The sequence below is a fragment of the Engystomops pustulosus genome, chromosome 6 (genome assembly GCF_040894005.1).
Source record: "Engystomops pustulosus chromosome 6, aEngPut4.maternal, whole genome shotgun sequence".
Lineage (NCBI taxonomy): Eukaryota > Metazoa > Chordata > Amphibia > Anura > Leptodactylidae > Engystomops > Engystomops pustulosus.
In genome coordinates this window covers 86,568,271-86,583,481 of record NC_092416.1, presented here as the reverse complement: position 1 = coordinate 86,583,481, position 15,211 = coordinate 86,568,271, and the positions used below count along the sequence as shown (strand labels likewise).

Sequence of the window (15,211 nt, the reverse complement as noted above, 5' to 3'; positions counted from 1 at the left end):
TGTAGTGTAGTGTAGTGTAGTGGTGTGCGTGCTGTGTGAGTGTAGTGTAGTGTAGTGTAGTGGTGTGCGTGCTGTGTGAGTGTAGTGTAGTGTAGTGTAGTGGTGTGCGTGCTGTGTGAGTGTAGTGTAGTGTAGTGTTGTGTGTGCTGTGTGAGTGTAGTGTAGTGTAGTGGTGTGCGTGCTGTGTGAGTGTAGTGTAGTGTAGTGTTGTGTGTGCTGTGTGAGTGTAGTGTAGTGTAGTGGTGTGCGTGCTGTGTGAGTGTAGTGTAGTGTAGTGGTGTGCGTGCTGTGTGAGTGTAGTGTAGTGTAGTGTAGTGCTGTGTGAGTGTAGTGTAGTGTAGTGTAGTGGTGTGCGTGCTGTGTGAGTGTAGTGTAGTGTAGTGGTGTGCGTGCTGTGTGAGTGTAGTGTAGTGTAGTGGTGTGCGTGCTGTGTGAGTGTAGTGTAGTGTAGTGGTGTGCGTGCTGTGTGAGTGTAGTGTAGTGTAGTGGTGTGCGTGCTGTGTGAGTGTAGTGTAGTGTAGTGGTGTGCGTGCTGTGTGAGTGTAGTGTAGTGTAGTGGTGTGCGTGCTGTGTGAGTGTAGTGTAGTGTAGTGGTGTGCGTGCTGTGTGAGTGTAGTGTAGTGTAGTGGTGTGCGTGCTGTGTGAGTGTAGTGTAGTGGTGTGCGTGCTGTGTGAGTGTAGTGTAGTGTAGTGGTGTGCGTGCTGTGTGAGTGTAGTGTAGTGTAGTGGTGTGCGTGCTGTGTGAGTGTAGTGTAGTGTAGTGGTGTGCGTGCTGTGTGAGTGTAGTGTAGTGTAGTGTAGTGTAGTGTAGTGTAGTGTAGTGGTGTGCGTGCTGTGGTAGTGTAGTGTAGTGGTGTGCGTGCTGTGTGAGTGTAGTGTAGTGTAGTGGTGTGCGTGCTGTGTGAGTGTAGTGTAGTGTAGTGGTGTGCGTGCTGTGTGAGTGTAGTGTAGTGTAGTGTAGTGGTGTGCGTGCTGTGTGAGTGTAGTGTAGTGTAGTGGTGTGCGTGCTGTGTGAGTGTAGTGTAGTGTAGTGGTGTGCGTGCTGTGTAGTGTAGTGGTGTGCGTGCTGTGTGAGTGTAGTGTAGTGTAGTGTAGTGGTGTGCGTGCTGTGTGAGTGTAGTGTAGTGTAGTGGTGTGCGTGCTGTGTGAGTGTAGTGTAGTGTAGTGGTGTGCGTGCTGTGTGAGTGTAGTGTAGTGTAGTGGTGTGCGTGCTGTGTGAGTGTAGTGTAGTGTAGTGGTGTGCGTGCTGTGTGAGTGTAGTGTAGTGTAGTGGTGTGCGTGCTGTGTGAGTGTAGTGTAGTGTAGTGGTGTGCGTGCTGTGTGAGTGTAGTTTAGTGTAGTGGTGTGCGTGCTGTGTGAGTGTAGTTTAGTGTAGTGGTGTGCGTGCTGTGTGAGTGTAGTGTAGTGTAGTGGTGTGCGTGCTGTGTGAGTGTAGTGTAGTGTAGTGGTGTGCGTGCTGTGTGAGTGTAGTGTAGTGTAGTGGTGTGCGTGCTGTGTGAGTGTAGTGTAGTGGTGTGCGTGCTGTGTGAGTGTAGTGTAGTGGTGTGCGTGCTGTGTGAGTGTAGTGTAGTGGTGTGCGTGCTGTGTGAGTGTAGTGTAGTGTGCGTGCTGTGTGAGTGTAGTGTGCGTGCTGTGTGAGTGTAGTGTAGTGTAGTGTGCGTGCTGTGTGAGTGTAGTGTAGTGTGGTGTGCGTGCTGTGTGAGTGTAGTGTGCGTGCTGTGTGAGTGTAGTGTAGTGTGCGTGCTGTGTGAGTGTAGTGTAGTGTGCGTGCTGTGTGAGTGTAGTGTTGTGTGTGCTGTGTGAGTGTAGTGTAGTGTGCGTGCTGTGTGAGTGTAGTGTAGTGTAGTGGTGTGCGTGCTGTGTGAGTGTAGTGTAGTGGTGTGCGTGCTGTGTGAGTGTAGTGTAGTGTAGTGGTGTGCGTGCTGTGTGAGTGTAGTGTAGTGTAGTGGTGTGCGTGCTGTGTGAGTGTAGTGTAGTGGTGTGCGTGCTGTGTGAGTGTAGTGTAGTGGTGTGCGTGCTGTGTGAGTGTAGTGTAGTGGTGTGCGTGCTGTGTGAGTGTAGTGTAGTGGTGTGCGTGCTGTGTGAGTGTAGTGTAGTGTAGTGGTGTGCGTGCTGTGTGAGTGTAGTGTAGTGTAGTGGTGTGCGTGCTGTGTGAGTGTAGTGTAGTGGTGTGCGTGCTGTGTGAGTGTAGTGTAGTGTAGTGGTGTGCGTGCTGTGTGAGTGTAGTGTAGTGTAGTGGTGTGCGTGCTGTGTGAGTGTAGTGTAGTGTAGTGGTGTGCGTGCTGTGTGAGTGTAGTGTAGTGTAGTGGTGTGCGTGCTGTGTGAGTGTAGTGTAGTGTGCGTGCTGTGTGAGTGTAGTGTAGTGTGCGTGCTGTGTGAGTGTAGTGTAGTGTGCGTGCTGTGTGAGTGTAGTGTAGTGTGCGTGCTGTGTGAGTGTAGTGTTGTGTGTGTGCTGTGTGAGTGTAGTGTTGTGTGTGCTGTGTGAGTGTAGTGTAGTGTGCGTGCTGTGTGTAGTGTAGTGTAGTGTGCGTGCTGTGTGAGTGTAGTGTAGTGTAGTGTAGTGGTGTGCGTGCTGTGTGAGTGTAGTGTAGTGTAGTGTAGTGGTGTGCGTGCTGTGTGAGTGTAGTGTAGTGGTGTGCGTGCTGTGTGAGTGTAGTGTAGTGTAGTGGTGTGCGTGCTGTGTGAGTGTAGTGTAGTGGTGTGCGTGCTGTGTGAGTGTAGTGTAGTGGTGTGCGTGCTGTGTGAGTGTAGTGTAGTGTAGTGGTGTGCGTGCTGTGTGAGTGTAGTGTAGTGGTGTGCGTGCTGTGTGAGTGTAGTGTAGTGTAGTGGTGTGCGTGCTGTGTGAGTGTAGTGTAGTGTAGTGGTGTGCGTGCTGTGTGAGTGTAGTGTAGTGTAGTGGTGTGCGTGCTGTGTGAGTGTAGTGTAGTGTAGTGGTGTGCGTGCTGTGTGAGTGTAGTGTAGTGTAGTGGTGTGCGTGCTGTGTGAGTGTAGTGTAGTGTAGTGGTGTGCGTGCTGTGTGAGTGTAGTGTAGTGTAGTGGTGTGCGTGCTGTGTGAGTGTAGTTTAGTGTAGTGGTGTGCGTGCTGTGTGAGTGTAGTTTAGTGTAGTGGTGTGCGTGCTGTGTGAGTGTAGTGTAGTGTAGTGGTGTGCGTGCTGTGTGAGTGTAGTGTAGTGTAGTGGTGTGCGTGCTGTGTGAGTGTAGTGTAGTGTAGTGGTGTGCGTGCTGTGTGAGTGTAGTGTAGTGTAGTGGTGTGCGTGCTGTGTGAGTGTAGTGTAGTGGTGTGCGTGCTGTGTGAGTGTAGTGTAGTGGTGTGCGTGCTGTGTGAGTGTAGTGTAGTGTGCGTGCTGTGTGAGTGTAGTGTGCGTGTAGTGTAGTGTGCGTGCTGTGTGAGTGTAGTGTAGTGTGGTGTGCGTGCTGTGTGAGTGTAGTGTGTGTGCTGTGTGAGTGTAGTGTAGTGTGCGTGCTGTGTGAGTGTAGTGTAGTGTGCGTGCTGTGTGAGTGTAGTGTAGTGTGCGTGCTGTGTGAGTGTAGTGTTGTGTGTGCTGTGTGAGTGTAGTGTAGTGTGCGTGCTGTGTGAGTGTAGTGTAGTGTAGTGGTGTGCGTGCTGTGTGAGTGTAGTGTAGTGTAGTGGTGTGCGTGCTGTGTGAGTGTAGTGTAGTGTAGTGGTGTGCGTGCTGTGTGAGTGTAGTGTAGTGGTGTGCGTGCTGTGTGAGTGTAGTGTAGTGGTGTGCGTGCTGTGTGAGTGTAGTGTAGTGGTGTGCGTGCTGTGTGAGTGTAGTGTAGTGGTGTGCGTGCTGTGTGAGTGTAGTGTAGTGTAGTGGTGTGCGTGCTGTGTGAGTGTAGTGTAGTGTAGTGGTGTGCGTGCTGTGTGAGTGTAGTGTAGTGTAGTGGTGTGCGTGCTGTGTGAGTGTAGTGTAGTGGTGTGCGTGCTGTGTGAGTGTAGTGTAGTGTGCGTGCTGTGTGAGTGTAGTGTAGTGTGCGTGCTGTGTGAGTGTAGTGTAGTGTGCGTGCTGTGTGAGTGTAGTGTTGTGTGCGTGCTGTGTGAGTGTAGTGTTGTGTGCGTGCTGTGTGAGTGTAGTGTTGTGCGTGCTGTGTGAGTGTAGTGTAGTGGTGTGCGTGCTGTGTGAGTGTAGTGTAGTGGTGTGCGTGCTGTGTGAGTGTAGTGTAGTGGTGTGCGTGCTGCGTGAGTGTAGTGTAGTGTGCGTGCTGTGTGAGTGTAGTGTAGTGTGCGTGCTGTGTGAGTGTAGTGTAGTGTGCGTGCTGTGTGAGTGTAGTGTAGTGTGCGTGCTGTGTGAGTGTAGTGTAGTGTGCGTGCTGTGTGAGTGTAGTGTAGTGTGCGTGCTGTGTGAGTGTAGTGTAGTGTGCGTGCTGTGTGAGTGTAGTGTAGTGTGCGTGCTGTGTGAGTGTAGTGTAGTGTGCGTGCTGTGTGAGTGTAGTGTAGTGTGCGTGCTGTGTGTAGTGTAGTGTAGTGTAGTGTGCGTGCTGTGTGAGTGTAGTGTAGTGGTGTGCGTGCTGTGTGAGTGTAGTGTAGTGTAGTGTAGTGGTGTGCGTGCTGTGTGAGTGTAGTGTAGTGTAGTGTAGTGGTGTGCGTGCTGTGTGAGTGTAGTGTAGTGTAGTGGTGTGCGTGCTGTGTGAGTGTAGTGTAGTGTAGTGGTGTGCGTGCTGTGTGAGTGTAGTGTAGTGTAGTGGTGTGCGTGCTGTGTGAGTGTAGTGTAGTGTAGTGGTGTGCGTGCTGTGTGAGTGTAGTGTAGTGGTGTGCGTGCTGTGTGAGTGTAGTGTAGTGTGCGTGCTGTGTGAGTGTAGTGTAGTGTGCGTGCTGTGTGAGTGTAGTGTAGTGTGCGTGCTGTGTGAGTGTAGTGTAGTGTGCGTGCTGTGTGAGTGTAGTGTAGTGTGCGTGCTGTGTGAGTGTAGTGTAGTGTGCGTGCTGTGTGAGTGTAGTGTAGTGTAGTGGTGTGCGTGCTGTGTGAGTGTAGTGTAGTGGTGTGCGTGCTGTGTGAGTGTAGTGTAGTGTGCGTGCTGTGTGAGTGTAGTGTAGTGTGCGTGCTGTGTGAGTGTAGTGTAGTGTGCGTGCTGTGTGAGTGTAGTGTAGTGTGCGTGCTGTGTGAGTGTAGTGTAGTGTGCGTGCTGTGTGAGTGTAGTGTAGTGTGCGTGCTGTGTGAGTGTAGTGTAGTGTGCGTGCTGTGTGAGTGTAGTGTAGTGTGCGTGCTGTGTGAGTGTAGTGTAGTGTGCGTGCTGTGTGAGTGTAGTGTAGTGTGCGTGCTGTGTGAGTGTAGTGTAGTGTGCGTGCTGTGTGAGTGTAGTGTAGTGTGCGTGCTGTGTGTAGTGTAGTGTAGTGTGCGTGCTGTGTGAGTGTAGTGTAGTGTAGTGTGCGTGCTGTGTGAGTGTAGTGTAGTGGTGTGCGTGCTGTGTGAGTGTAGTGTAGTGGTGTGCGTGCTGTGTGAGTGTAGTGTAGTGGTGTGCGTGCTGTGTGAGTGTAGTGTAGTGGTGTGCGTGCTGTGTGAGTGTAGTGTAGTGTGCGTGCTGTGTGAGTGTAGTGTAGTGTGCGTGCTGTGTGAGTGTAGTGTAGTGTGCGTGCTGTGTGAGTGTAGTGTAGTGTGCGTGCTGTGTGAGTGTAGTGTAGTGTGCGTGCTGTGTGAGTGTAGTGTAGTGTAGTGGTGTGCGTGCTGTGTGAGTGTAGTGTAGTGTGCGTGCTGTGTGAGTGTAGTGTAGTGTGCGTGCTGTGTGAGTGTAGTGTAGTGTGCGTGCTGTGTGAGTGTAGTGTAGTGTGCGTGCTGTGTGAGTGTAGTGTAGTGTGCGTGCTGTGTGAGTGTAGTGTAGTGTGCGTGCTGTGTGAGTGTAGTGTAGTGTGCGTGCTGTGTGAGTGTAGTGTAGTGTGCGTGCTGTGTGAGTGTAGTGTAGTGTGCGTGCTGTGTGAGTGTAGTGTAGTGTGCGTGCTGTGTGAGTGTAGTGTAGTGTGCGTGCTGTGTGAGTGTAGTGTAGTGTGCGTGCTGTGTGAGTGTAGTGTAGTGTGCGTGCTGTGTGAGTGTAGTGTAGTGTGCGTGCTGTGTGAGTGTAGTGTAGTGTAGTGTGCGTGCTGTGTGAGTGTAGTGTAGTGTAGTGTAGTGGTGTGCGTGCTGTGTGAGTGTAGTGTAGTGTAGTGTAGTGGTGTGCGTGCTGTGTGAGTGTAGTGTAGTGTAGTGGTGTGCGTGCTGTGTGAGTGTAGTGTAGTGTAGTGGTGTGCGTGCTGTGTGAGTGTAGTGTAGTGTAGTGGTGTGCGTGCTGTGTGAGTGTAGTGTAGTGGTGTGCGTGCTGTGTGAGTGTAGTGTAGTGTGCGTGCTGTGTGAGTGTAGTGTAGTGTGCGTGCTGTGTGAGTGTAGTGTAGTGTGCGTGCTGTGTGAGTGTAGTGTAGTGTGCGTGCTGTGTGAGTGTAGTGTAGTGTAGTGGTGTGCGTGCTGTGTGAGTCTAGTGTAGCGGTGTGCGTGCTGTGTGAGTGTAGTGTAGTGTAGCGGTGTGCGTGCTGTGTGAGTGTAGTGTAGTGTAGCGGTGTGCGTGCTGTGTGAGTGTAGTGTAGTGTAGCGGTGTGCGTGCTGTGTGAGTGTAGTGTAGTGTAGCGGTGTGCGTGCTGTGTGAGTGTAGTGTAGTGTAGCGGTGTGCGTGCTGTGTGAGTGTAGTGTAGTGTAGCGGTGTGCGTGCTGTGTGAGTGTAGTGTAGTGTAGCGGTGTGCGTGCTGTGTGAGTGTAGTGTAGTGTAGCGGTGTGCGTGCTGTGTGAGTGTAGTGTAGTGTAGCGGTGTGCGTGCTGTGTGAGTGTAGTGTAGTGTAGCGGTGTGCGTGCTGTGTGAGTGTAGTGTAGTGTAGCGGTGTGCGTGCTGTGTGAGTGTAGTGTAGTGTAGCGGTGTGCGTGCTGTGTGAGTGTAGTGTAGTGGTGTGCGTGCTGTGTGAGTGTAGTGTAGTGGTGTGAGTGTAGTGTAGTGGTGTGCGTGCTGTGTGAGTGTAGTGTAGTGTAGTGGTGTGCGTGCTGTGTGAGTGTAGTGTAGTGGTGTGCTGTGTGAGTGTAGTGTAGTGGTGTGCGTGCTGTGTGAGTGTAGTGTAGTGTGCGTGCTGTGTGAGTGTAGTGTAGTGTGCGTGCTGTGTGAGTGTAGTGTAGTGTGCGTGCTGTGTGAGTGTAGTGTAGTGTGCGTGCTGTGTGAGTGTAGTGTAGTGTGCTTGCTGTGTGAGTGTAGTGTTGTGTGTGCTGTGTGAGTGTAGTGTAGTGTGCGTGCTGTGTGTAGTGTAGTGTAGTGTGCGTGCTGTGTGAGTGTAGTGTAGTGTAGTGGTGTGCGTGCTGTGTGAGTGTAGTGTAGTGTAGTGTAGTGGTGTGCGTGCTGTGTGAGTGTAGTGTAGTGTAGTGTAGTGGTGTGCGTGCGTGCTGTGTGAGTGTAGTGTAGTGTAGTGTAGTGGTGTGCGTGCTGTGTGAGTGTAGTGTAGTGTAGTGTAGTGGTGTGCGTGCGTGCTGTGTGAGTGTAGTGTAGTGTAGTGTAGTGGTGTGCGTGCTGTGTGAGTGTAGTGTAGTGTAGTGTAGTGGTGTGCGTGCGTGCTGTGTGAGTGTAGTGTAGTGTAGTGGTGTGCGTGCGTGCTGTGTGAGTGTAGTGTAGTGTAGTGGTGTGCGTGCTGTGTTTTACCGAAATTTTCATACTCCTCCTCGGGTAAAAATACTCCTCAAAAATGGTGAGAGGAGTATTTTTACCCTTCTGGAAAAATGTTAGTGCGACCTCTGAACCAGATACTGATTTAATATGGTCAGATCAGTGGTATTATTGGCATTAAAAGAATTTGCTAAAACAGACTTGTCGGAAGAAAAGAGATCTCCTCTTTATGTACGATATACGCTGAGTAACATGTCTTTATCCAATTTGATATTTTAGGAGTCATGATGAATACAGGTCCACGAGGTCCTGTTCCTCAACCAGGATTACAGCAGGTCCAGGCCCAGAGTGTCATGGAAGAGGATATCTTAATGGACCTTATCTGACAGTATAGTAGAGGTCACACCTCTTGTGAACTGTAAATCAACCCCTCAGTCACCTTCAAAAAAATTACTGCTAGAGAAACATTGGTATTAATCTACCAAATTACTTTCTAAAATTTCACCTAGAGACTTTCAGATCTACTCCGTCACACAGAGGATTTTCCTGCACGAACCATGTGCACTCCCATCTTCCTCCACTGTGAGGCAGCACTCAGCCAGGTTGTACTCCCCTGATTTCCTATGGTATTCACATATGGGATCTACATGCAATGTGCTGTCTTCAGACTTGAAGGAATTCACTTATTTAACCCGTTTTTATAACTTGGTCCATAAAAAATGTCTCCTATGAAGTAGCATTTTTTTTTTCCTCGTGGCATTAAAAAAATATTTTAGAATATATGAATTGTGTGTTCTTTGATTTTGTTGTATTTTTTAAAGTTGTGACTATATAAATCAGAAAAATAATTTAGATATTGCTAATATCTGTGTGGAGGAATTGCTTCTCTCTTCCACAATGTATCCTACCACTAAAAACTAGGATTGTTCTGTTATATAGGAGATTATTTGTACTGGAGGAGTTTGTCGCCAGTGAGAACAAATTTTAAGCAGCCATGAATATGAACGGAGACTAAAACTTGATGGTGGAGGTCTCGTCCCAAGTAAATGGTGATGAACTGAAGTGTTGGATCCAGCTGCACTCATGTCTAGCTGCACTCATGCAAATGTCTATTTGGGCAGAATATATAGGGGCGGCAAACATCATGCACACATGGCAAAATTGTCTCGCAAGTTTTTGAAATGTTTCCGACATATGCAAACATGGACAAATAGTTTCACTTACATGAACTTTATTTTTTATATTGCTGTAGCATTTCTCTAAAAAACACAAAAAACATTCCTTCCAGAGTGAGGCAGTCTTGTAATGCACAAGACCTGCGCTTAAAGGCACACGCAACACACACTCAACATTATACTGCAGCATCCATAGGACTGGTATGAAGATGGTCCAAGCCTGGCACAGTGTTTCCTGAGACTTCTGTGCCATTTTACAGTTCAAGAGTGAAGAATTTTTTTGGAGATAAAAAAAAATAGTTAAGTGCAGGACAGACTGGCACTAATAATACTGAGACAGTGGTAATCCCTTGGGAAGGAGGATACATAGGTAAAAGTATTCCAAATCTGACAACCCAAAAACTTTCATGCCCTCTTATATCAGCCCTGCCATTTGTCAACCCCAGCCCAGCATAAGGACCAGATGAATTCCTGTCGAGCTGATTGTCATACACCAAATACTGAGCTTCTGACGTTCTTCAGAATTGGTCTGCTATCCTGTAATAACTTCAACATAATTGGCCGGATAGAGTCCAACTTGACCATGATCAGTCACACCTTTACACCAGCCTTGTTCATCTTCATCTTCAATTTTCGTGAGTTCATCACCTGGTTACAACAGTTGAGTTAGAGATTTGTTAAACATGAAGGGTATGATGTTACACTGTAAGGCATTGTTCACACTGCTGTATTCTGGAGAGTAAGTAAGCCTACAGAGAATGTACAAATACTATGTGACCTGAAGCCGTTTTCTATGGAGGCTCAGCTTGTCTGTCTGCTTTTATCAGAAAATGAAAACCACAAAGCTCCAGCTTTTAACATACCTTGTGGAACATTCAAAGTAGATGGTAGGCAAATGGTGCTTAATGTTTAACTCGATGATGTACAGTAAAACAGTATAGACATAGCATCATGTTATTGGGTTCAGGTAGTCACCTGCTTTAAAACTGAGCTCGTCCGACTCCTGTCCTGAATAATCATAGACCGCTCGTACCCGCACTCCAGGGACATTTACTGGTGGTTTATTCATACTGTAAACCAGATAAAAGGACTTTTAGTATGATGATATAAAGGACACAGATCTAATCGTTATACCAAGCAAACATGCAATTCTCTGGAACATTCCTTATTTAGAAGAAATGTATTTTACATTGTCTGAACATTCTGACTTTCTCTACTGACTCTTGAAACTTCTGCCCCAGTCCCTCTTGGGTCATTTTGTTCGCATTTCTAATAAAACCACTGTAAAAGCACCTGCCTTGCAAATTAACCCACCCAAAATAAATACTTTATTAAAAACTATGATTAAATAGCATTGCCCTTATCCCTAAGTTCATTTTCCATCGCTGCAATGTTTAGAAAAAAAAAATCAGTTCGTAAACTTTTATTCAACTCCCTTTATGTGAGTCCATTGATAGTAATGTGGCACTGTCATGGCTCTCTGTTCCTGATTGACAGGTCTCATTGCTACAAACATGCTGACAGTATGGAGCTAGTACATGGGGAACTTCTGCCAATATTCAGCTGCAGACATATATAGTGCCCTTTACTTTTACCTTCAGGGGAAGTAGAAAGTTATACACAATCCCTGGCTGGAACCTTAATAGATAAAGACACACAGACAGGGGTTTTGACTCAGCACTGCTACACAGAACCGGAGTAAGATTGGTGGGGGTCCCCACATCTTATATGGCCTCCTCCCCCCCAATAATACATTTATATATAGCCTCACCCCCAGTTATAAATCTATATACAGCTTCCTCATCCCCCAGGTAATATGCCTTTATACTGCCTCCTCTTCCCCGCCCCGGTTCTGGCTCTCCGCCCAGTTCAGAGAATTAATGGGGCCCCTGGACCCACCCCATAATCTGGCCCTGCTGCTACAGGCCATTTACACCCCTTCAGGCCATTCAAGTACTACACAGTTCTTATTGAAACCAATGAAGGGATGTAAATTTGTTGTAAAAAAGGAATGTTATTAATGGCAGATTTGTAACTGGGAATGGACACATCATGTAAGAAAAGCCTTAGGGTTGTGTCTTAATATACCGTATATTCCGGCGTATAAGACGACCTGGTGTATAAGACGACCCCCCTACTTTCCTGTTTAAAATATAGAGTTTAAGATATATTCGCCGTATAAGACTACCCCTTTTCCAACGCATACAAAACACCGGTAAAAATTTAAAAAAAAACAGATTTGAATTTAACATGGTCCTTTTTTTAATTTAAATTCTTATGACATGCAGGTATATAGCAGGAAAACTGTCGCTCATAAACATAAGGCATACAACAACATTACCATTACAGCCCAGCCCAGCCCAGCATTAAAAAAAAAAAAAAAAAAAAAAACGTATATACTCACCCTCCGGTGGCCCCGATGTGCTGCGCTGCTCCCCCGATGTCCGCGCCGTCTTCTTTCTTCTGCCGGGCGCCGCCATTGATCTTCCCCGGCAGGCGCCTAGTATGACGCGCCGCTGCTGACGTCATACTAGGCGCCGCCCCGGGGTAAAGCATGGCGGCGCCCAGCAGAAGAAAGAAGACGGCGCGGAAGACGAGCACCGACCGCGGTTATTAGCAGTGGGGGTTTGCTGCAATATGCAACAACCCCCACCCTTGTATGAAGAGGACTCAGCCCGTGAGCTCTCTTCATACATTCTCTGCACCTCTGCGCCATAGAGCTACGGCACAGAGCGTTAAGGAGTTAATATATTCAATAAAAGGTCATAAAGTACTTCAGACCAGAGCCACACTCCATCTCATAACACCAGAAGAAATGGAGAGCAGTAATAAAACAGACAATTTTACATCAATACACAATGGATAGATCTCAGATCAAAAGATAATAAACCAGAAAGATCTCACCCATGACGAAGAGTCAGGAGCCACGGAAATTGAGCAGGAATATGGAGCGGCTACTGTAGACAGAAGGGGGACCCATACCAGGAGAAGATGAAGGCACTGCATCCAGGTATCCCTAAAGCTGCTCTGTCCCTGCTCCCCAGAATAACTCCACAATCCACAAAATATACCTGATGAAGCACTTGTATAGTGCGAAGTGCGTTGTCAACCGAATAAAGAAACCCCTTCTTATCGAGTACCTGCAACCCACGAACGTCTCTTTTTTTTTTTTTTTTTTTTTTTTACCAGGGGGGTTATAGCCTGCAACCTACCCTTCCTATTACTCCTTGATACCCAACCCTTGGATGAGGGTGAAGATGAGGCAGCGGCCACTCACCACATGGGCCTACACCAGTGTTGTGCCTGCAAACAGCACAGCCAAAAAAAGTGAGTACTAAACCTCACCTATTTACATACCCCCAACCTATCATGGATAATCTTGCGTTAGCTAGCACTCTTTCCCTCTTTTTATCTCCCCAATACCTCTAGTCAATTTACATTCAAGAAGGGTATGAGAAGTTGGTAGACTTGCTTTTTGTTGGTATAATTATGCACTAAATAACGTGCCAAAAAAGTGCTGGGAAACTAGAAATGCAGAAGTGTTGGCATTCAAAAGCTGCGCCCAAATTGAGCAACAACAAGCTTGCATGTTGGAAAAGAAACTATATTGTGTTGCTGAAACATAATAAATATGGCACACAAGGCTCAGCAACAAAAAAAAAAAAGAAAAGAAAAACTCCACCAAAAAAAGGCAGAAAGCAGATAATAAATGCTCCACTGTCATGAAGTCTATACCCATGCTTACTCATACAAGGTATGTGCAATGAGTGCATTTCTAGTATTCGTGAGGGATCTAGAGAAAACATTACACTTTGATACAATATGAGGCACCTGCTGAGCTGTATTTCTATTCTTTATGATCTTACCTGCTTTCAGTGGGTGTCACACTGTACAGCTTTACTTTTTCCTCTTTCACTTTCTTCTTTTTTACTATCTGTTGCTCGACATCCGGATTCCATTCCTACAGATGAATATTGAACCTGAAATCAGCATCTATAGAATACATAGTACATATAGAATACATAGTACTCTTCCAAAGGGCTGTCTACCTGTAATGTAACCTGCTGCTCTTCCCTCAGTGCTGTATATGGGGAGGGCCGCCTAGGGACCAATTTTTGCTTAGAAAAGTTGTCACTTTCTGGGGATGTGAATATCTCTTAGGGCGTTAAACTACATTTCTTACTATACTTTTCATGTATTGAGCTGCCAGCCATCCTTATTTGTGAGATAGAGGTTAGGTCCTTCCTCCTCCTTCCTCTTAAACTTAAGAAATCATATGACCCCAGGAAGTTGTTTATGAGTGAAATAGCACATCTTCCACATCACATGTCAACTCTCCTTGTTTTTCACTGTTCCATAAAACAGGCCACAAAGTGGACAGGGAAAAAGGGAATGCAGTGTCTTTTGTCTATTTCCACTTTTAACTGTTCACCTTCGTAACTTTATTCTCCTGGGTAATGTGTTTACAGCAATGACAGTTATATAATTCATATAGTTTTCATCAAAAGGCCTCTCCATAATAAAATTATAGCGTAAATAAATACTTTTCTCATACTATGTGATTAAAAATGTTGGCATCTTACATAAAATTTTCTGCATCTTCTTTATTAACAAATAGTTTATCAGACATAGCAGGGAATGCCCCCTTCACTTCTAAACCCAGGGACAGTCTCCATTCAGCACTTACACTGCGATGCGTATAAATATCACAGCCAATTGTCATTATGTGTCTCAGATAGGATTTGAGCTCATGAAAACTATAAAGACTGGATTTTCCAATCATAAATACCACATACAATTGTCTTCATTACATGCATAAAATACCGATATACATATATATTTCTCTATATAGTTACCGTATATACTCGAGTATAAGCCGAGTTTTTCAGCACAATTTTTGTGCTGAAAATTCTCCACTCGGGTTATACTCGGGTATATAAAAAAAATAAACTCAATGCTCACCATTCCGACGGCCCGGGCAGCTCCGCTTGCATCCTCATGTCCGCATGCAGCGCTAGGACTGCGACATCTCCGTGCGCATGGCCCAGGCAGCACACAACTGTGACATCACAGTTGCTGACGTCACAGTTGTGTGCCGCCCGGGCCGTGCGCACGGAGATGTCGCGGTCCTAACGCCGGCTTGAAGAAGAAGAGGCGCTGCAGACGGAGCTGCCGCGAACATGAAGATGGAAGCGGAGCTGCCCAGGCCGTCAGAATGGTGAGTACTGAGTTTTTCATTTTTAGGGGATGGCAGGCTGTATACAACAGGACAACAGGGGGCTGGCAGGCTATATACTGGGGAGGCTGTGACCAATGCATTTCCCACCCTCGGCTTATACTCAAGTAAATAGGTTTTTCTAGTTTTGTGTTTAGGGGTCTCGGCTTATACTCGAGTATATACGGTATGTCTTCATATATCGGTAATGAAGAAGGCAAGGACAACCATTACTTTAATAACCATGAGCTGGTGGCTAGTTTCCTGTACTACTTCTAGGCATCTCAGGACCAGTTTGAAACTGACTCAATGTATAGAAGAGAGGAGGAGAATTCCACAATATTCACAATGAGACTGAAAAACACATGTAGGAGGTTGAACTTTTAATGACATATGACAAAAGTATTTATTTGCCAGAAAACTGGCGTAGAAGCACTGATAAATGTCCCCAAAAAACCTATCTTCTACATAACCCTATCTATGATCTACATCTGATCGGGTGATAAACTGCTGCCAGTACCATGGAAGTATAAGGTTGGTGATTAGCTTTCTAACGGAGGACAGGTGCCTTCACATTTTTCAATAAATATTTTATGATGGTTTCATTATTTATATGATTTATACTACTTTATATTATTATTTTGTATACTACAAATACAAGCTCATAAGACATCTCACCTCCAGCTGAGGCCAGTTCGTTAACATCCCAGGCCCATGTTTATTCCTCCACCACTTCAGGTCATCCTGGTCACTGACAGCCATAATGGCCTGGTTCAAGTCACCATAAACCGTCATTATACTACATGTATAGCAAAGCAAAGATTATCATTTATGCAATCTTTATCTGTACAGTCTGTGTTAAGAATTCTCTTATAAAGTGTAGTATGACACTTCCAAATGTTAGTTAAAATATTATGACATATAAACTGCAGACAGTGGCAGGTTACAGTCCCGGATAGCCATGTAACCACAACTATGTGTGTGTTGTTAATAACATCAGGACTGTGAAATTTATATTCCAGGATTGTAGCTGGATTTGGAGCACTCCTGTTTAGTGGTGTGTGAAATCTCTTCACAAAATGCAGCATAGCCCCTCCCCCTGAGTAACTGCTTTAGTATTGAAACTGAATCCCTTCTGCTATGAGTGGGAAGATTTAAGGAAGTTCAGTCAAAAGGAACCTGTCAGCACCTTCACATACCTACAAACCCCACAAAGTAC

General features: G+C 46.3%; 2 protein-coding genes across 4 annotated transcripts in view; one reads left to right on the top strand and one right to left on the bottom strand.

The window, feature by feature from the left end:
* Positions 1-8,382, top strand: part of MED25 (mediator complex subunit 25) — a 33,784-nt gene extending 25,402 nt beyond the window's left edge. For all 3 annotated transcript variants that reach the window (XM_072110232.1, XM_072110231.1, XM_072110233.1), the window contains exon 20: positions 7,882-8,382. In XM_072110232.1, the coding sequence (XP_071966333.1) occupies positions 7,882-7,988 (107 nt within the window). In that variant the 3' untranslated portion in view covers positions 7,989-8,382. The remainder of the gene's footprint in view (positions 1-7,881) is intronic.
* A 442-nt stretch (positions 8,383-8,824) lies between these two features.
* LOC140063936 (protein kinase C and casein kinase substrate in neurons protein 1-like) overlaps positions 8,825-15,211 on the bottom strand; it is a 56,950-nt gene continuing 50,563 nt past the window's right edge. Inside the window, exons 7-10 of the mRNA XM_072110230.1 lie at positions 14,671-14,791; positions 12,644-12,738; positions 9,753-9,847; positions 8,825-9,425 (exon numbers count right to left, since the gene is read on the bottom strand). Coding sequence (XP_071966331.1) covers positions 9,310-9,425; positions 9,753-9,847; positions 12,644-12,738; positions 14,671-14,791 — 427 coding nt within the window. The 3' untranslated portion in view covers positions 8,825-9,309. The remainder of the gene's footprint in view (positions 9,426-9,752; positions 9,848-12,643; positions 12,739-14,670; positions 14,792-15,211) is intronic.